A 22,838-nucleotide genomic window follows, 5' to 3' on the forward strand; every position below is an offset into this window, starting at 1 on the left:
GAAAAAGTCACTCTCGGTGCTGTCTTTTATGTGGGCTCTGGATCTATTCAAACAATCCACAAGTTCTTTTTTGATAACTTGTAGAAGAGATATCTTGCCTATTTTTATTTAAGCAATCCTAAAATGTTTTCAGAAATGTAGTGCTGCTTGTGAGATTTTAGGATGTCAAAGAAGTTCATCTGTCCATCTGGGCTGTGTCTGGGGCTCTACAGGGGATCTGGCTGCAGATGAAACACAGCTGTTGACATCAAAACTGACAAGTGGAAAACATTTGTGCTTTATCTGTGAGTTGACAAATTGGGCATTGCAGAGACAGGGGATAGATTATTCCAACATGAAAGCCCAGCTGAAATGAACAGCACTCTTTCCTGCTCTGTAATGGCTGGTTGAAGAGATGCTGGTTATAGTGATGGTTAGAGGGGGTCTCCCAAACCACAGAGCAGAAAGAAAAACAAGGGGAAGAAAAACAATCCCATCTGACATCATAGAAAGCCTGCCGCTGCAATATAGGTCAAGATATAGCCTGCCTGCCTGAAGTGTGCCAGATAATTATGTGGCAAAGTAGTTTTTCCAGTGCTTTGCCCAAGTGCAATGACATCATTCATAATAAACAAAAAATATACAATGTAGTATGAGCTGAAACTAATTACCTTAGCCTTTCCAAACAAGGATTATTATTGTATTTCAATGACCCCCATTTACTGACATACCTTTAAACTAAATCTTTGTCTGTGAGTGAAATTGATTAGCTGGCTTCTTATTTGATTTTTATTGCATTTCATTCTGTCTTTGTGTACATATTTTATAATTGATGTTTGTTATACCTTTGCATTCTCACTTTCTAGATTATGTATATGACACCTGACACTAAGACAAATTCCTAGTATTGTTCTTAACTGTGCCTGGCAATAAACAGTTTTCTGATTCCGGTTCCGATTCTGAAAGGGCTGCAGCATGGGTGGAGGTCTTCGAAACCAGCATAGCCGTGTGAAGCAGACAGGGAGGTTTCAGACCATTTAGAGGGCACTGGCTTCAGCAGAGTCATCAACTATCCACACAGCTTGAAATGTTGTGATCTCGCAGATACTATCCTTCAATGTTAAGACACTGTATTCACAGCTTGTACTTCTCCATGGGCATCAAGCAGCACAGATGTAGACTTCCTGGAGTGTCAGAGCTTGAACTGAGCCCCTTTTGGAACCTCAGAGATCAGGCTGGAGCAGGGAGATAGGGCGAGAATACAGAGGGTTTTGTTCTCTTGGTTGGAGTGTGTGGAGGACAATAGGGTTGTTTATAATATGACCATGGGACTAACAATATCTTAGAGCATTAGGACCGTAGGTAAAACTACACACTCAGTAAAGCCCACTGGATAGATAGACAGATAAATCCTATATAGTGTGTTATATACATAGCATATATATATATATATATATATATATATATATATATATATATATATATATATATATATATATATATATATATATATATATATATATACACACACACTTACATTTATATAAAGTTTTTGTTGTATAGCTTTTCATGGCCCTTGACTTGAACATTATCACTGAATTTGTTGTGGGCTTGGGTAATGTGGAGTCCTTGAGTAAAGGGGAGGGGCCAAAGAGCATGTGGACCTATTGGGTGAGAGAGGCGGTTCAGCCCCGCTATGGTCTGAGCAGCAGCGGTTCAGGGAGTAGTACCAGACCGCTGTGTTGTGTTGGATCAGACGCTTGGAAACGCGAGCTAAAAACCGACAGCGGACCAAATGAAAACGACTCATTCTTGTGGATTATTTTTGGGGCAAGGCACGCACTCGAAGCTAGAAGGCGTTTAAGCGAAATCGGACCGACTGACAAGGATTGGGGACATTAACGTTAGCTGCTGTACGATAACACCGCCGAATGGTCTCTCCTGTCCCGCCGCTAAGGTTAGTTAGCCTCCATTGCTGGCTGTCCGTTGGTTTAAGGGGGGAGGGGGGTCTGTTTGCTCTGTTGTTGGACGAAGGGGTCCGACTATTCTTTGGATTAGAAACATGGCTACATAGCGATGTTGACCTTTTGGTGGCTGAACGTTATGTTACAGTTACACGGCTCTTCAGGAAATGTAGCGTTAATTTTAGAAAACCGTTCAACTAGGTGGTTGTTCGCCTCAACGCAGCGCTACTTGTTGGCTGCGTGTCGTGAGAATGTTAATTATTTTATAAACCAGGAACACGTGCTACATGGCTAGGTTAAGCTAGGTAGTGGCTAACCAAGCTAGCCACCTAAGCTAGCTGTCAGAACTGCGGATTAGGCTAACGTTTGCATGTTTTTGTGAACTGAATTAATCCTATCCTGGCATTGTTCGAGTAAACATGCTACCACCCATAAGTCACAACCAACACCCACTATGAATAAAACAGGTCAAATGTTTTCTATGTCCAAGATATTGTGGTATTTGGCTAACTTAGCGGGCTAACTTAGCGTGCTACCGTGGCTAGGCACAAAAGCGCCCGGTTTGCGTTTGTAAACATTGGTTTTACACGAAGTTGACTTAGTGCGCTAAGTCGACGCTTATCTATTATTATCCGGTAATGAATTGCTTTGTTGTTAGATTGCCGATAAGCTATAACTGAGATACTGTTATCTGATTATAATTATCTAAAGTTACTTGTCTAACCATCTTGATATCAAGTCACCGACATAAGTAAATGGCACCGTTTGGTGAACTAGCATCAAACGTTGAAGTTCGTTTTTTCAGGTTGTCATGAAAGTATAAGTTTAGTTTTAAATCCCCGTATATGTCATACGTTTGAAGTTCGTTTGTAAGTAGGCAGCTTTTAGAGTCACTATCATTAAGGATCGGCTTTGTGACTCGCCAGCTGAATACAAGAGCAGAGACATTTTCAGACAAGTTCTCACGTCAACAGGACAAGGAACAAACACTGTTTTTCTATCAGCTGCATTAGCTGTACAGCTTGTAACCGGGAAGTCACACTCATTCTAATTTTGCACCATCTAATAGCCTCTGGTCATGAATGTGACTACATTTTAATTGTTACCCAACCCAAAAGTGCTTTATAGTCAGTACGGTTGCAACAGTATACAGTAGAATTTCACTACTGCATAGACTTCAGTGAGTGTAGGAACACAGTACTCAACACTTCGTTGGTATATGGCTTTTACTTAAACAAAATGAAACTTAAAATCGATAAGGACTGACTTGAAACCTAATTAAACCTAAATTTAAATAATGTGTACATCACACGCTGCTGTTTTGTTCCCTGTTATTCTACATATAAACATAAAAGTGAGCGTTTGAGCAGCCATCTTTTTGTAGGCACAAAACATACGATGTGTTGATGTATAATATATAGGTCGATTTTGTGGTTTAGTATTTTTTTTTTTTTTTTTTTTAACTGAGTTTGGTTGTTATTATTTATCAGCAAACAAACCATAGATTGTGTATGCTCGTAAGGATACTTTCAGATTTGTTGATGTGTACATCCAAAAGTTAAGAAAAACATTGTTTCACTTTGTGCTGGGGTTATCTAGCTGTGCAGGTAGTTTATGTGCCTAAACTTTCAGATGTCTTTCTTTGTCTAAATAAGTGGGTATTGTGTGGCAATGAAAAATCCGGGACAATTAAACTAAAAGTGCTTGCATAAGATAATGGGATTAGTCACATGGTTTTGTGAAATTGGTGAACTGTTTTTTTTTTATTATGTAACAGAGGGTTTCCCCCAGGAAATAGTTGGTAAAGCATGAAGTTAATACATCTGATCTTATGGTTCACTTTTTATTGTTTATATGTCAGCAACTAATGACACTCATTACAGACTTACTTTTAGAAATTTCTCATAGCTTATGGTTGGCGAATGCTTAGCAAGTTATCTTTAGTGCTAGCTTTGTGCATAATAACATCTGTGTGGTGCAAGCAAAGGATTTCTTGTGGCAAGTGTCAAAGGTACCAAGATTGGGTTCTACTGGATCTATATTCTTATCTGCTCACAAAAAATAAGTTTGATAGGAATATGTATTGCTGTATGGGAGGACTACTTTGGCACAACAGGAACATCCTTAGTCGCCTTGGTTCCAGTATCACACATACACGTTGAATGAAGAACATGGAATGAAACCTCAGAATAATGAGTGATAGTCTGAATATATGTAATGAAAGTCCATAACACACTTTTCAAATATATCATTGAGGCCTTCAAAAATGTCAGCATTAATAAGAATAATAGATTTGGAATTTGATCATTGATTGGTTTTAATTTTTTTTTAAATGACTGATTACTTTGTGTTATGGATGCAGTTTAATCCTTACTTACGGAGTATTCCACTCACTCATTGACAGTCGGTGTGTTTGTCTAAGAACTCTATGACCATGAAGTATGCTAATAATGGTAATAATACCATTGAGACATTGCAGAATTGAGTTCGGTATATGCTTGTGGTATAGTGTCAGTTTAGCAATTTGGCTTGTAAAGAGTTAAATAAATGAAAGTGAGGAGATGTCTCCTACTTATCCAAAAGGGTAATGGGGGCAAAGATAATCCTGTGCTCACTGTGGTGCCTCAGGGAGACTGTTTTACTGCTAGTTCAATTTTTGCTTGTATTATGAAACACAATACAGTTATGAAACTCTAAAGGAGAGTTTTTGCTCATTTTGTTGTCTGTAAAAGTTAAATTGTCCGAGAAATTGCAAGAGAAAGTATGTGGCATCATTGTAAATCACAAAATCTTCAGATTTAAAATGTTTTTCCCTCAAAGGCAAACATTTCATCTGCTGTCTTTTTAGTAGGACTACAAATTTTAAATGAATGAGTAAACAAAGAATGTTTTCAGTCATGAAACAGTATTTACACAATAATAAAAACAGAACCTCAACATGTTGCTCAAACTGTATTCCCACACTTGTTTTAGTTGTTTTAGTCTCCAGCAATCAATATGGTTCTATACAACTTTATAAAGAGAATGAAAAAAATTAGTCTAATATTTCAAGTCTCTAAAAGTTTTCAAGAAAAGTCTTCAGAAAACTGAAAAGTTTGCAATAATATGCAGATGAAATTGATGCATTAAGTACCAAAAAGGTTGATACCTACTGAAAATGTGTATAAAGGCCCCCGTTGATGACTTGAATGACACTTTGACCCTCCAATTTTTTTTTTTATTAACTGAAATGGATAAGTTTGCATCCCTTCATTGTTGACATAGTTTAGAGCCACATTAATACAACACTAAGAATTGATTAAATTTGCAGGCTGGAGTTGGGCATCATAAAACAAAAGTATCCTATTTTAATGATTTGTTAAAATGAGAATGCAGACACTTTTAAGATAAATCACATTGCCTAACCCTAATCGTCATATGTCAGAAATGGTCTAGGTTTTGTCACTTAAACAACTGTTAATCTGACAAAGGTGTGAGAAACCATACATATCCGGCAGATATATCTGAGTGCTTGTGAAAGAGAGGACTCTAACTATTATTATAATTCAGTAGTTTTTTCTGTTTAAATTGAGGGTTTATTTTTACTTCAGCCAGCATGCAGATTAATTCCAGCAAGCTGTGGTATATACAGCCCAACTTAACCTGTGTGATGGCCTTAAGCCTTATCTTCATTCGTGTTCCAATAACACCCTGAATTTATTTTAGTTAACAAGTAGGTTGGACTTGACATTATTTCACATGTCAACATCTTCTTTAGCGCTGCAATTTCTGCAGAGAGAATGTTTTTACTTAAGCTAATTCAGTCTTTGTTCTTTTCAGATGTACTTTTTACATCAATGAGGATTTCACATTAAATACCGAACTGAAGCAGTTACAGCACTTGAAACAATAATTAGAAAGGGAGCTAACATAACTTTGGTATGTTTTGGTAGACTTTATGAACCCCTAAACTTGCAACTTAACACAATGCCAATAGTGGACTCAAAATCAATCCACCCTGCTCCAAACATAACTCTTGCTTTTTGCTGTGCTGTGCTCTGCTTGCGTCTATCACATTCTACTCAATGCTTCTAATAGTCATTGTTATGCAATTAAAATAAATGAGAATGCTTCAAAACTTAAAAATCAAAGAGGGTAATATGAGGCAGTCACCAGGAAACTGCCTCCCAGACACATTCCCTCCTCCCACCCAGTTTCCCTCTCACTGAATGAGTAAAAACAGCTGGTAAGAATTTCTTGCTCGCTAGTGGACTGCACCTGGTAGGTTTCATTTGTGGAGAATGTTATGCTTGACTCGGTGGTAGAATATTATGATCAAACACAGCTGGTTTGTTGCTATGCCTCAAAGAACTTGTCATTGCAATTGTGCTGGACGGAGTGCCACTTCAGTGTCAGTGGCTGTAGAGTGGATAATATTGAGTAGTGGTACAATTTTCTGGGCTTGGAACAACCATGGTTTTGTTATGTTGTTTGAAGTGTTTTTTAATTATTATTTCGTTATTTTTATTTTTTTGGTCATTGGTTCATGCAGAACCTGCACTGGTCCTGCAAGTAGCAGTTAGCTCATAGCCTAATTAATTTTTTTCCCCTTGTTTAATGCTCTGACACTTCCATGTTTAGGGCGTGATTGTAGAGATGCCATCTCAAAGGGAGTGGTGTGTACACCTGGGGGTAATAGGGTTAGGAGACATAGAACTATCTGTTCTCTAGGTATTTTTGGTGCAGATTAAAGTTAAATGTATCCCTGCTTTTTTGGAAGAGCTAGCAGTTTTCACAGCGTTATATTGCATAACAAAATCAGACTTCTATTTTTTATTTTTATGTTTACAAATGACCATAGTGTTTCAAATTCAGTCATTGTTTTTAACCTTGAAGGTGTTACTCCAAAGGTATGCATTAGGCTGTGATATACTTGCTTTTAAGTAATATGTTATTTGTGCTTTTCATACCTCTGCAATGTAGATGGTTTACCTATCCTGCAGCATTTGCAAACTTTCTAGCACTAAAAAGTTCAGATGTTGTCATCAAAGAGTATATAGATATAAGCATATAGACATTCTTCTATGGGATTGATATGTGCTCTTATTAATTTTTTTAGTGCTAAATAAACTTTTGAGTAAAGATGTGAAACCAGCTTTACTCATTTGTTTTTATGAGTTCAATTTTTGTGATTATCTAAAGACCAGCAGCTGCAGTAAAATATTTTTTTTCCTGTTATAGAAAATGTATAATATAGGTATCTGTGATTTCCATAAATATTCATACAATTTTCTTCTGATGTTGTGCTATAAAGAAGTATTTATTTAGACTTTTCCATTTGCCTTCCGTTTGGGCAACTTGCCAGCTCTGATGTTGTACCAGTAAACATGTGAACTTTCTACCTGTCATTTCTGTGTTTTGTTTTTCTATTCATTTAACCATGATGTCACAAAGAGCTGAAGTAAGTCTAGTTTAACTGGTATCAGCATTGGGACATCCCTAATTTAAATGGAAAATTTAAGGCCTTCTTGAGGCCTTGAGTCAGACAAGAATCTCTGCTGTTATTTACATTTTTAACAATGTGCTTCAATTTTTTGAAAAAAAACTCCAATTACTTACGCTTCTCTCACATATGAACATAAAATGTAACACAGAGAGGGAGACAATCTGAGTCAGAAGTGTTCCTATGGGAGAAACTGCTTTATTTCAGTGATGGGTCAGCGCATACACGATGATACATGATAGAAAAATTAGGCTGCAGGAAACAGTGTTTTGTTTACATCAAACTGGAGCCATGCATCCAAAAAAAAAAAGACTCTTTCTTTAACCTTGCCTGACAATTCAGGGCAGAGCAGCAAGTAGACTTGTTACTAGGAGGCTCACAGGATGAATTCTGGATAATCTCGGGAGGGTCTCACTTGGAACCTCTCACATACACTGTCCTCGGAAATCAAGGCAATGTCCAGAGAATCATATCCAGACATTTTTCGGAGCTGAGGTTTCACATAGTAAGTGGCACACAGTGGGACACTGGGGAAGAGGCATTTTCAAATTGGAAGAAACATAGCTTCATTTGTGGTGGTGCCTGGCCAGACCATGCAGGAGACCCAGCATGATTAAAAAGTATGTCGTAGGAAACACAGTATTTTGTTTACAGTGCATTGAAACTGTGGCAGTTGCCCGATTAGAAACGTCATTGGCACCTATTCACTTGCTTTAAATCCTTTGATAAAATAAAAAAAAAAAAGATTAGGTAGCATAACAAAATGTCACCTGACTTGGTGCTAACCAAGAGCAAATTAATTTATGTTAAACTTGAGGTTCAAGGAGTGTATTTTTTTAACCTCATATAATAGCCTTTTGATTTTATGTTTTAATTTATAGGTAGCCATTTATTATTCAAGTCTTTCAACTGACAATAAAATTGAGTGTAAAATCAGGCAACTATATTTAAACATACTAAAATACCAAAAGATAGGTAATCGGTGGATTAGCAAATATTAGAATTTACTTGACTCAGTTATGCAATACACAGGACAGTAGGCTTCTTTGACATTGCTCTTGTGCGTGGGAGTGGGTAGCGTTATTTTTATTAGCTTTTAACTTTTCTACTAGGATGTGTGTTTCAGCATAGTTTGTTTTTCACATTCTTGAAAGCATGTAAGTAAGGGCAGCCAATGGCATACTCCACATTGTTGATGATCTTTTAGTGGAAATATGAGTGGCATGTAACAGTGAAAGGTATGGAGTTCTAAGTGAAGTGTAATTACAGGTTTTGGCTTGCTTGTGTGGGAGGCCTGAACTCCTGTCTTGACATGTGCACTGGATACATGACAGTGCAGTTTGAAAAAAATGCATTAAAACATCAGGCTGCTGGTGTGATGTATGATCATTATTTGGTAACCTTTTTTTCCCTCCACAAAATCTTTCTCTGTCCGTAACTCTAAGGCTTGTTTTACCAAATCTAGATGTGATGTTATGTTGTCTGTAAATTGCACTGGCTAGCATTGTGCAGTGCATTTACTCTGATTGTACACACACTAGAACCCTCTCATACATTTAGGGAAGCTCTGAGAAGCTGTCATCGCTCAGGAAAATGGGCACATGGGTTGCATGCTGCCATACAGAAAAACATTTTAATGCTCTTTAATAATTAAGCAGCAGTGAGGAGGAAGTAGGTCAGGCCAGCAGACAATTTAGCAACTCAGTTTTATTTCCTGCTCCTCGGGATGGAGAGCTGAATGTCGGAAGAGGTTTAAGAATAAGTCGCTTTCCACCATAGATTTTCTTTTTATTCAGTTTGTGCTGTGTATCAGCTGTCTCCCTCTCCCCTCTTCTTACCTCTCTCAGCTCCTGTGATGTCACTTTGCAGTGACACAAACACAGCAAAAATAAAAAGAACTCAGAAAGCAGCATCTTTTGTCACTATACAGTTGAAAACTGTTAGCCATGTACCAAAATAAAATAAAATAAATAAATAAATAAAAATTTACTCAAACTTGTCTGATGCGTGTATACATGGATTCAAAGCAGGTTTCTTAAGTGTATGTCAAACTCTGCTCCTCAACTGCCTGAGAAACCTGATTTCTCTGAGTAACCTGGTTAAACGTGGTTCACTGGAAAAGAGAGATGAAAAATGGCCTCCATTTTATTTGCATTAGTAAATGCTTCTGTCTGCAAGTTGCAATTATCGACGATGAGTTGTTAATTTATTATATTTAATATAAAAATTGTATTTAATGTCATAAATTTTGGCCACAGGGCAGCGAAACATGTTCTCCTTGTATATTTGGGTTGAGTTTTTATGCCCGATGTGCTTCCTGCCACAACCCTCCCATTTTATCCGGACTCGGGACCGGTACCAATGTGGCCCTCGGTGGATGGGCGGGGCCATGCATGTCGGGGTGGGATTTGAACTCACGGCCTTCTGCATCCCAACCCAAAGTCACCATAGCCAATCTGGTTTATGAAGCTGTAATTCAACAGAAGTTTGGCCTTTAAAAATTAGCTTACAATACATATATACTCATTTACTCAAAAAAATTTGTAAATTTAACCAAAGTACTTGTGCAAAACTGTGTATCCCTGGTGTCAGCATGTCTGTGATCGGCGGTAGTAACAGTCACATTCTCGATTGTGTTTTGGTAGAGTGCCTGTTCCTCCATGGATACAGGGAGTCATAGTTGGCTGCGGCAGTGTGTGAAGTCCCCAGTTTTACACTAGCCAGCAGGGAGGGGGAGGAGAGAGCCTTGTGTAATTTTACAGTGTTGCAGTGGGGGAACAGGCTGGAAATCTAATAGCTACTCTACTGTCCAGCATGGATACAGCCGGAAGACCACATCTGGAGATACAGGCCAGCAAATTGCTCATCCTGGTCATCTTTGTCCACTTTCTCTGTCTCATTTCTTCTGTTTTGTTTTAAAGACACAATTATTGTAAAAGTAACATAAATGCATCAGTTACTCTATGGTCCAGATCAAATACAGAGCAGCTGGCCCACACTATAATAGGGTCTTGAACTTGTTTACTCTCAGCCACTCAGCATTTTTGGTGAGATTGATGAATTTTGAGATATCTTAAAATTGAAGAGAATCTTGATATAGAAAATCGTAACCACAAAAGAGAGACTCCCTTCACCTGTTCAGTTTAATGCAACTGGATTTAATGAGGTATGTTTGAAAACACCCAGAGATATAAAACTATCAGCCAGCACAGGAGCTGAGCATTTCCCTGCAGTGAACAGAAATCCATTGGACATGTACTAGGGTTGCTACGCTCATTATCATCACCCTTCTCTTTTATATTTAGTTCTATAGTCAAATAATTTTGATTAAGGGCTTTGTTTGCAAAGTAGCCTGCCATGCTGCAAAACTTCAGTGAGTTAACTGACCAAATGAGAATTGATTCAGGAGCTTTATGTGGTTTAATCCATTGGTGTAAAGAGAGTGTGTGTTTATGACTGGCACAGCTTGTTCTTTCTTCTTCTCATCTCTACAGCATGCTCTGTGTGTTACGTTGTGCCTGTGCAATTTGAGAAGACCCCATGTAATGGGTAATATTACTGTTTTAAATTTTAATTATCATTAAAACCGTGGCCAGTCACTGTACTTTTAAGGCTTACTACAACTATCCAGTATCAAGTTAGCTAAGGACTCCCAGACTCTCATTCTGACACCAACACGGCAAACTGAGCTGTATGGGCTGGCTACAAACTTCTACAAACTCCACAGATATTGCTGGTTTCAGCTGTTACAAGAAATTACAGTTTGAACAGACTGAACTGCAGCTTTATTTTATTGTTCTATTTTGTGGAACAATAGATCCTGTTTGTATGTTAGCCTGTGAGTGCGCTAGCTTGTTAGGCTGTTAGCCAGTACACCTGCATGATTTCTGCAGCCTGCAGATTTTAGAGATACTGCAGCAGTTTGTTTACAGTACAAATAACCATAACCTCTAGACCATGTTAGTGTTAATAGTTGTTTTGTGTTTTGATTGAAATACTTTTTTTCCTAGGTAATTCTTATGTCCTGTCCTTTTCCGAACACAATACATTCATAATACTGATAACTGTGATAGTTCTGATCTCTATAACCATGATATGTAAACATCATACCTTTTCATCTCTACCTGATGATATCTATGCGATCATTTTTCACAATGATAGAAATTACAATTACAATGGCTTTAGGCATGCTTTTTGATGACAGCCACATTTGTTGTCCACTATTAAAAAGTTAAATTGTAGTTAAATTTAATTGTATGTTATGTGGTACAATCTTAAAGGCAGTCTGCATTAAGAATTTATGTACTGCATTTTATCCTTTTTTTTATTTTTCATTACTACTTCCACTTTCAGTTTTGTAGTCATTTCTGTCTTGTTTCACTCCCTGCTTGTGGCTGCGTGTGTTTATGCGAATAGTACTATTGTTAAAATGATAAGAAGTATGCTGTTCGGTTAGCTTTAAATGAAAGGTGTGATAGGCTGTGGTTAAGGGAGATGATTGTACCTCTTTCTGTCTGACAAATTACAGCTGTGTCGGAATTGGGAACTGGGTGTTCACACTTTTTTCATGTGTTTTTGGTTGCTGATTGTGTGTTGTGACCACAGCTTTCCTGTTGTGTAGAGGTAAGGCAAGATCAGCTTGGATTGTTAGGATGTTCTTTCACTGTTTGGTACTAGTAGCAATGCTCTAGCCACCTGCCTGCTATAAGTTAAACTATATATCAAGCTCGGGCACAGGCAACAATCATATCGTCTGTTGCCTTTTATAACCTCCCTCCATTGCCTAACATTTGATTTGAGCTCTCTGTTTGTAACTCATCCTTTTGTTGGCCTATTTTCTCTGGCTGGAGGAATTTATCTTGAATTTAAATTAAGGAATCTACTCTGCAAATTGTTATTAGCATACATGCATTAATATAAGTATATATTCACCTTGAGGTTCAAGATTATGCATAAAAGAATGATAACTCAGGTTTGTGGCCTCTGCACTACATTGACCTTGTGTAGTCTTCCCCTTTTTATATTGTCACTGTGACACAGGTTACCAGGACAAGGGCATCCTGCTTTGTCAGCACTGTATTTGGTATTACTGCTTGGCAGTGTAGAAGGCTTTGTACTATGGTTTGGCAGATGTAGGAGTGTTTTGTGTGTGTGTATTTGTGTGTGTTTTTTTTTTCTTTTTTTTGCTTTGCAGTTATACAAAAGTAAATATAAGGTGTCTACAGTGACCTTACCATTTGTTTACTGGCTGTTGCACTGTGACTTCTTCCTCTTTGCTGTGATACCCTGGGTAATGGTGCTTTCCGTAGATGGTTCTAATATGCCACAGGTGAGGTTACAAAGTTTTAAGTATTTGAATTGTATTTCTCCTGAAAAGCCATACTTACAACTTAGATTGACTTTATTTTAGCACTGTCAAATTTAAATAACTCTTGGTGTTCTGACACTGAAGCATTAGCGGATTAATTGAAAGAGATTGGTTTTAATGTTATACTTGTGTTTATGGGGGGGAGGTCAAAGGTGGGAGTAGAGACATCAGCAACTAGAGATGAACATTAAAGCCAGTCAAGATCTTCTAAGTTGTAATAGCTGCTGAGGGTTGGCTCAAAAAAAGTCTCTCCTTTTTAAAAATATTAATTCAATCTTTAGAAGTCATTACTTCTACTATATGTTTGGGAATTAACAAGTGTCTTGTTTTCAAAAAAAACAGAAAACAAGACACTTGATTTAAAGATTTAAACATCAGTGTTTGAATGTGCCGTTTAGGGAAAGTTTAGGATCGAGGTTGACGGTGGGTGAGTGAAAGGATACATGAGCGAGAACCTCCTTGTCCAGAGGCCCTTCGGTAATGAGGCTCCAGGGAGATAAATCCTTATGAGACCTGACAGGGTGCCACATTCCTAGGCTGAGAGGCCTAGCAGCCCCCCCCCCCCCCCCCCCCCCCCGTACCCTGGACTCTAGGGCACTGCTATAACTTTCTGATGCTTTGTTTTTCCCAGACCAAGCCTTATGACAATTACAGTACTCTCATCTTCCTTTTCACAACAGCCCCATGCCTCTGAATGAAGCCAATATCTGTTTTGGCTAAACATTGGCTATCATAGTAATTTTCAAAGTCCTCACTGACAGTTTAATACCCCAATGTGTTTTTATTTTCTGTGTAAAACACTAAAATATGTTTATGGGCATATAATTAACACTGTGTAATTGCTGTTGTAGCAATGGGTTGTTTACGCTTTTGGCTCTCAAGGTCCAAACCATGCTATCAAAACTCAGAAATATGTTACAAACTGTAGAATTCCTTGTAATCGTTTAGAGCTTAACTGTCAAGCTAGTAAGTCAGACCATACAGAGATTTGGTCTGTTTACGTCAATAAATTTAAACTGTTATTTGAAGTCAGCCTCCTGCTTTCTTGAAACCGTCTGTGTGCTTTACGCTAGTATTTCCACAGCCATTCCTAAAATGGAGGGGGGGGTATTGGCTCACACTGCTGAAGGCTGAGGCCCAGTCTACTCTGTGCAGAAGACGAAGCAAAAGAGAGGGGAGAAGGAAAGCACGCTAGTGAGAGAGTGAGGTGACTGAGTTCATTCGCAGTGTTGGCTGTGAGCCATCCCCTTGCCTGTGGGTGTCTGTAGCAGTGCCAGTGCATGTGTTTAGCCTCTCGTCTGGAAGGCCCCATTTGCCTCAGAGTTTATGTCAAAGCTCTCTCATTGTGTAGGCCCTCTCATCTTGAGTCAGGTTTTTTTTTAATGTTCTCTGCAGATCTTGTGACTGCCTTCATACTTGTTTTCTACCTTTTACTGGGGAATCTCTTTTGACTGGATGGTCATCAAAGAGCCGTCTGAGGAGAGCAGCTTATCTCACCCTTTTTCTGCGTCGGTTGCCTATTTTTCTGCCTCTCATTGACCTTATTTGCATTCTGTATTACTTTGAGTTTTTCCTAATCTGGTTTTCCTTCAGCAGTGAGGTCCACTCAAGAATTTTTTGCACACCCCTTTGTGTGGTCTGTTTATCCAGGTCTGTCTGACTAAAAGATGGATGTTCCCTGGTTTCTTGAAAAATATTGAAGGCACGGTTTAGACTACTTGACACAAAGGGAAAGTCTCTAGTTGGTGAGAGGCTTTAACCAGCAGTGTTTCTGGTGGCCTGTGTTTACAGAGACCCTCTGTTCCTTAAAGCCAGAGCCATGTTCAGTCTTTTGTAACAGAGCCCTTTGCATAAATAAAATCAAGTGACACATTGTGATAGTTTAGAAGCAAGGAAGAGAAGATAGTGCCCCTCTTTGTGCTGCAATGAAAGAGTCAAAACTAGAGTAAAACAATGAAGCGTGGCATTCTGATATTCTACTATCATTCTACTCCAAGTTATCCTATGCCGGGGATGGAGGTACCTGGTGTGGTGTTATCATAGTTCATAGGCACATTCATATAAAATGCTAATTCAATACTGGTTCACAACTCAAATGCTTGTTTCAGTTTAAATATTTTCAAGGGACCACTCCAAAAACCTATGAGCACCACCAAAGTTAGCTAACCTAGCATTTCAGCTAGTGAGCTAATTTTTTTTCAGCTCACTTTTAATTTTTAGTTTAAATGTATAATATTTAGCGATTAAGTTATAATTGAAAATTATAACGTTGCTATTCTGATACCACTATTAGGTATCAGGTCTGGTACTGTGCTTATTTACTCGTACTTGGAAAACTAATCGGATATTGCACCTGATTCTTTGAACGGTTGAGCAGGTAGGCAAAGGTGGAACAATGTCTGTGGTTTGGAGATGTTTTAAGTTAAGAAATGAAGACAGACGTAAAGGCGAGTGCAAGCTCTGCCCTGTTAACTTCTTAAGCTCAAGTTGTTATTTTTGATGGACATTGTTGACAACCGAGGAAGACCTACCTTGAACGTAAAGTTTGCTTTGTTTTACGAAGTTATATTACCTCTATAATTTTGTAGACTCTGTTGTCTGTTTCTCCATCCAGGATTTCACCCTAAATCTTTCCTTTGTTAGTGCATTATTTTTTTTATTCTTTTCATTGAAAGTTGCTCCATTTGGAAAATGCTGGTTACTGCCAAATTTGCTTTAACAGAACGACACGCAAAAATTACTGTTCTTGCGTGGTTTGTGGATTTGTCAACCTTTCAGTTGCCAGGTGTGTGCAGCTTCCATTCTTTCAGAGAATAAAACTTTGATGGTTAGTGGAAACAGTGTTTAAATGTGAACAGTCCTTGTATATTTTCAGTTGTGTCTGCACCCCTATTGGGAACAGCAGTGTCTGCCAGTGTCTCTCATCAGCTTAATTGTGCAGTGTATTGATGAGAATTATACAGTCCGCAAGCCATGATAGAAGCATAACAGTTCAGTACTCAAAATTAGCAAGGCTTCTGAAACCTCTTTTACATATGAACTCTGGACAAATTAAATTCTGGACATTACCTAAAGTTGTGTTTTACACATGTAACAGACTGCTAGAGTGTTAATGACATTAGTATCACTCGACTGCATTTTAATAGCCCCCTTATTCCCAAGCAGCCCCTCCCTCTGTCAGCAGGACCTGCTTAGCTGTGAATTACATCAGAAGGAGCAGGATAAAGGATAAGTGAATGATAGTGACTTATTTCTAGTATATCCTTCATTATTCTTAAACTCCACCCACTGATCAGTAGAACTGTTTTTATTTTTTTTATTTTATTTATACATTTTACATTCAAAGAATGTAGATATTCAACGTGAATATAAATTAAGGATCTTGGTTTTAGTTTATTAGATATACTAAGCTAAAATGAGAGTTTAAACTAAAAGGAAAGTTTAAACGGGCAAGTTAAACCACACAGTGACTTAGTGTGTAAAATGCCAAAATGCTGAAAAACAAAAGAAATTTGTTGAACAGTAATATAATTTTCTTTGTCAAAATGCATGTTCTTGTGACAGTACTGGCCTTTATGTTAACATAATTTTAATTAAAGAATAGCTGAAAAAGTGCTAGCTAAAGCCAGAGACACTCTGGTGTAAAGCTGCAAGCAAACACCTGTGCCCTTGACACATCCAAGCTGTTAACAAATTATGCTGAAATAGATGGAAAGATATCATGAATCTTAGTCGTTTTAGACATAATATATTAATTTATAGCATATGTACATGTAAGTCCCACAGCATCTGTAAGACGTCCTGTGTGTTATCAAAATAACAGAGCATCTAAATAAAATTAAGTTCTAACAAGTAAAAAAAAAAAAGGAATCCTCAGTAGGAATCCTTTCTTAAAAATTGTTGATGGCTTTGTTTTTCAGTTCATAAAAGGCAGTGCACCTAGAACACTTTATTTTGGCAATATTTTAAAGGGTCCTTTCCAGATTTATGCCACTGTGCCTTTTGTTTTGCGCCTACAGGTGGAATCATGCGTTTTGCAAATATGTGAGTTTAATTTGGAACATTCTTGCATGTGTTTCTTTTACACATGCACGGTACATGTACTTGTCCTCAAGGGGCACTATCGTGTTGAACAAACTTCAGTTTGCTGAAAATGAAGAAACAATCCATAAACTGAAATTAAATGTGCGTGTTATTTGTGTAAACAGTTCACAATACTCAGTGAGGCAATGAGCAATTTCCAGCTGCCACTACTGGGAGGAAGGGAGAGCCAGAGCCAGACAGCCTGGATGCTCGTGTGCTTAGAAGAAAAATAACAGAAAATGCAGTGATTTTAAGTTAATTACTTAATAATTACACTGTAAATACTAGGTTTACTAATTCATTGAAACCAATGCACTGGACAAGAATTAGCTGGTACAAACACTGCAATGGTCTGTAAGTAGGGCACTAATTAAAGGTTGTAGCATACAAATGAGTTTTGGGTTTGGATTTAAAAACCTCTACTGCGTCAGACTGCCTGATGTGAGCTGGGGGATTATTTCAGAGGAAAGCGGCAGATAGGTAAAATTCTAGCTGCAGCACTCTGAACCATGTGAAGTCTAAATACTAGCTCATTGCCTGAAAACAACATTCTGTCCAATCTGGATGATGCAAATGCTTAAATTAAAACTGGTTCATATAAAAGTTATGGCACTGTTTGCAATTTGTTTTGGTTTTCTGCATGAAATTAGATCTGATTTTCACTAAAGTCACAAATGGCAACAATCACAATAGCCAAGATCAAAATGTATTTTGCCTAATGGAAGAAGGCAGTGTTAGTGGTATCTTTAATGTGTTGTTTAAAAGAGAGAGGTGGATCAAATGTGACACCAAAATTCTTTGCTGTCAAGCTCTGAAAAATAATACTGTTCTCAAACATTACTGTTATTTGTTATTTGCCTTGAGTCATGACCAGCATCTCAGTTTTATCTGAATTTATGGTTTGACAACCATTTTTTCAAAGCACAGAGGCAGGACTCCAATTTTCTAATCTGAGAAGCATCATAAGCCTTTACAGGGATGTACAGCTATTATGTACAGCTATTCATATCCCATTGAGTGTTAGACACTCATTTCATTGATTCTCTCTGTTCTTAAGTATTTTCTAAAATAAAAAAATATGCAGTTGTCTTTTATCTTTGCGTGCTGTGTACTGTATTTGGATTGTAGCCCTTTCGTCTTGCGTCTAAATTTGTACTTTTTACAGAAGAAATCTCTCTTCCCATAGATTGGATTTGTGAAAGTGTGTGTCAGTTCATGTGCCTCTTTAACTTATATCAGTGTTTATATGTGATGGAAGGCTTGTAGAAGAGTCTAGTCTGGTTTGCATGCTATCATCTGGAGTTAAAATCCAGTACCTAACTTAAGGCCCACAACTTCATTTGTCAGTGAGTTATTTATGCTGCCTGTGCGGTGCTCCAGACTCAAAGGTGTGAGTTAGTGAAACACTAGCACAAAAATTAAAAAAATAATATTTGTTGTGGTATTTAAAATATCGTAAATAGATCTACATGTGCAAAAAAATTGAGTTTGTTTACAAATGACAATTTCCTGTTGGGATGAATAAATGATTTTATAGATAGCTAGATAGATATAGATATCAATACATATAAAAAAAATGACATCAGCTGATGAGGTTCACAGTTTCTATGAAGTTGACACTACAGAACCTTCGTGGTTGTTCAGAGGTGTTCCAGAGTACTTAGTTCTGAACTAACTACCTGTTTGCTCACTGGGCAGACAGAACAATGTTTAATTTTGCCCTGCGATCAGTTTGACTCATGGATTGAAGTTAGCATTGGCTGATCTGACTGATGTGGCCCACTGGTGATCAGCACTGGGCAGCTGAAACAAAATTCTGGTGATTTGTGCAACACTGGTAACCATGGCAAAAATCAATCACTTGTGAGATTGCACCCAAATCATTTCTCTATGGAATGTTTGCTTTTACATTAATATGACTAATAGCACAAGCGATTTTACATTGCCACGGAAAAGTTATGTGCAAACAATGTCCTAGATGATTTGGTTGAGAAATAATTAATGATTGCTTCATCTTAGCTGGTGTTAGTTTTGTCCTCAAACCTTGTGTTTGTCATATACGAAAATGTAGCAGCTACAGCCCCCCTTTGTGGCTACACACTACCAAATCAAATCTTTTATTCAAGTAAAAGTACCAAGCAGATATCTACATTTTACTTAAAGTACAAAAGTAAAAAGTACTAAATAAAATGTCGGGGTTTACATTTGCAAGTTGCACTGGGACGCCGAGTTTTGTCACAGTATTTCCAAAAATGGCCTTTAAATGCGACTATGTAGTCGCAGTCTGGAATCTTGCTGTACAGTATTTTCAGTTTACCAGTTAGCTGCTTGACTTGGCTGGTATCTGTCTGAGTCTTCAGTGTGAACACAGTGGTTCATTCAGTAAACGGTGAAGGAGGAGTTCAGTCTAGCAGGTGCAGGGAATGTCACTTCTTTATTAGGACCAGGGAAGGAGGGAGCAGCTGTGGTAGGGAGATGACATTCTGATATCCGGAGCAGACACACACACACACACACACACACACACACACACACACACACACACACACACACACACACACACACACACACACACACACACACACACACACACACACACACACACACTTTGATCCCTAAGAACTGTGGAAGTTGTAGCCATAAAGCATGTTTTCAAGCAAGACCAATATTGCACATAATTTATGCATTGTTCTTTTTAGGTATAAAAGTATCCAAAGCAATTCTGCTGGCTGATGTTTCTATTATTTTTTTTTTCTTTTATAGGAGTCTGGCTAAGTGAAACAGCCCATAATGTATGACATCTACTCTACATCCAAACCCACCTCCTGCCTGTAGTGGAAGCGGCTGTGTCAGCATGTCCTCTCATTCCCAGTCTGTGCCACCGGGCCGGAGGACAGCACTGGATACACGGCATCTGCCAAACCCTGTCACTCTACCACTGCAGCTACAACGGGCACACACGGTAAGGGACGTAGAAGACAGTGCATTTAATTGTGCCACCTGTTTTCATGTAAAGCACTTGAGAGATCTTGCTGTGAATTCTCAGGGGCCTTTCAGGGAAGAGGAAAAAATGCTTATTTTTAAACAATTGTGATCTTTACATAATTCACAAGGTGAAGGAATTTATGCAGACAACTTTTTTATTTTAATTTTTATTTTTTATTTGTGTTCCAGGATGTGGGGCTGGTTGACTATCACACTCATCATGCCAGGGAGTACAGCTCCCACCTGGCCCAGCCCCATCGCCGTCGCCCTTCCTTGCTTTCAGAGTTTCAGCCTGTGAATGAGAGGTAGGTGGACCATACTTGTATATAAGGTATATTATTACATAGAGAATGTCCATTGTTTAATATGGCTCAATGTTTAAATTCCTTATGCATTTTGTAAAATTGTTGAGCACTAGTTGCTATTGCATGTTCATTTTTATGGTCTTATTAACAGTGCAAATATAGAATCAGGGTATGTAAAGGAAAATCATTAAAATCATCCGTTGCAAAAAATGACTGCATGAAATATGCCAGCCCTATGTAATTGTAATTCCTTTAATTGAAAAGGCACACAATTGCTCTATTTAATATTATATTTTATTTTCAGAATTATTCTCTGCCCTTGATGCCATACTTTTATTTTATTTTTCTCAGAATATTTTTCACATTGTTAAGGTAAAAAAAAAATTATATTAACATGAAAATGTGAATAGTCTTGATGATTGCAAGCCGGAGTATGTTTAATTTTTATGCAGTACTGTTCTACTAAAGCCTCTATCTGGTAACCCTCCTACAGTCCTGTAATCTTTACATAATTGGCATCTGCAGGCCATTTCCCTGTACTTCGTGATAAGTGGCTCTGCAGGGCAATGGAACTTGCCATCTTCAGTAGACCAACTTATACATATAAAGTATTGTTTGAGTTGAACATTCTCTCTGTAAAGTTGGTCAGTGTACATATCAAATTGTTTATTATTTATTTTATTATGCCTTTTTGAGGATGACTCTTAATTCATTCTTATGTATTCAAGAATACACTTTTTATCCCAATGCAGATTATCTTGCATATGTTAAAACGTGAGGGGAACATTTCAAAAGGTTATTTTACTAAACATTTGGTAGATTTGACTAGATATTTGATATCTAAACCGTATGTTGACCATGGAGTTTGTGCTGTTTTTCTTAATATGTCAAATAATTAGCAAACAGTACAATATCTATAGCACTGTGTGGTCATTGATTGTTGTGGTGGTGACTTGAAGTATCACTCAGATGGAAATATTATATAATAATATTTATAATATTATATGTAAAGCACAGAGCTGTGTATTAGGGCTGTTTTAACAGTTGGCATAACCTAGCTTACATGTGATACTTTAATCCCTGATTCGAATTCTGCTGCTTTGGCAGTCAGTGTGAGTGCACATGATGCGTGGTTCTGCAATACAGATTATTTGTTCATCTTGTACAGTAAAACACCAACGTTGTTTTTCAGTAGATAAAAAGGAACCATTACATCAAAGCGGGACACTAGCAGTTAGCCCATTTTTTTGTGGACACTATTAACCACGGTTCTTGCTTGCACGAGTCTGTGGGTGGGAAATATTTTAGTTGAATATATCAGGACTTCGATATTCTTTTGGAGGGTGTACAATCCAGTCTGAAGCATATGTTGTGCGTTCTTATTCAGTTTAAATAGTGGAATAGTGGTCTTTGCAATCCTTAACTAGATGTGTGTGTCTTTTATTAAATCTCATTAATGCTGCACCCTATGTCTATGTAAGCTCAGGGCTGTTCACATTCTGACAGAGAATGTAAGCACTAATATGGCTTTAGAGACTGTGCTTTTTTCTCAGTATAGTGTTATCACTGGCTCAGGTTGATGGATCTATGTGTCCTTTATCTGCTCTTTGCGTTCGACTGTAGGCAAGGTGAAAATGTGCTATTTAGTTAATGGTGCACATTACAAAATTACAGGTCAGAAACACACAACATTATAATAAGTAGTAAGTCACTTTGCTACTTGTTTGTTTCATATTCCTCTTTACCAGAGGCAATATCTCATCAATTCCCCTCTTCCCTTCTGTCTGTGTGATTAGTCAGGCTACTGGGAAAAGAGAGAAGATGCTTTATAACTAGTATATGGGGCATTCATTTTAAATAGGGTGGCAAAAATATTAGAACCCCCTCTTCTTATAATGCACTACAGTTAGATTCCACTACCCACTTTGACCTCAATAATAAACACATAGTACAATTATCACCTTTCAACCTACAAAATGAGAAATTCAACTCTTTTAAAAGTAGAATTCATGGTAGAGCTAGTGTATTGGATTGCATTAAATTGCACATGTGGTCATAATGTTGTGCCAATCGATGTATTTTAAAAGTGGTTGGTTCAGTGGTGGTTTTACTTTACATTTACATTATAACTAATAAAAAAAAAGTAAATGTTGGAATGACATGCGCATGTTCAGCATTCCCGTGTGTCTTGTTACATTTGTGTCTGTTCTGCTAATACCTCTCGTCCAGACTCTCTGGACTACACGTCTAAACTCACTGGCCACTTCATTAGGTATATACTTGTACAATTTAATGCTGTCCAGTATACCAACTCTGCACGGACTTCTACTTTTACAAGTTATAATTTATCAAATTTTAAGTTGACTGACAAAAAGGCGATGATTCTACCAGCGTTGTTGCAATAACTGAAAATGTTTTAGTCTGTACCAGTAGTATTCAAAACCTGAGTACTAATTTTAATATTATAGCAAAACAAATAAAGCAAACAAATAATGCAATAAATTGAAAAGACAATCTCAATTATTAGTTATTATGGGGTACCTTCGAGAAAACTAGAGGTTGTTGCAAGTGAATGCGCAAGCAAATGCATGCTGAAAGACACACATATCTAAATGGTGTATATTTTGACCGGCTGAACGGTGATGCCACTAGCCTACTTACTAAGGTTTTAA

General features: G+C 37.7%; 1 protein-coding gene across 4 annotated transcripts in view; it reads left to right on the forward strand.

Moving 5' to 3' along the window:
- The first annotated feature begins 1,683 nt into the window (after positions 1–1,683).
- ncor2 (nuclear receptor corepressor 2) overlaps positions 1,684–22,838 on the forward strand; it is a 90,891-nt gene continuing 69,736 nt past the window's right edge. For 2 of the 4 annotated variants that reach the window (XM_067522380.1, XM_067522381.1), the window contains exons 1-3: positions 1,684–1,936; positions 19,640–19,838; positions 20,051–20,166. In XM_067522380.1, coding sequence (XP_067378481.1) covers positions 19,671–19,838; positions 20,051–20,166 — 284 coding nt within the window. In that variant the 5' untranslated portion in view covers positions 1,684–1,936; positions 19,640–19,670. The remainder of the gene's footprint in view (positions 1,937–19,639; positions 19,839–20,050; positions 20,167–22,838) is intronic. The other 2 variants (XM_067522382.1, XM_067522383.1) reach the window with 1 other exon arrangement.

This window comes from Channa argus, chromosome 11 (assembly GCF_033026475.1).
Source record: "Channa argus isolate prfri chromosome 11, Channa argus male v1.0, whole genome shotgun sequence".
Classification (NCBI taxonomy): Eukaryota; Metazoa; Chordata; class Actinopteri; order Anabantiformes; family Channidae; genus Channa; species Channa argus.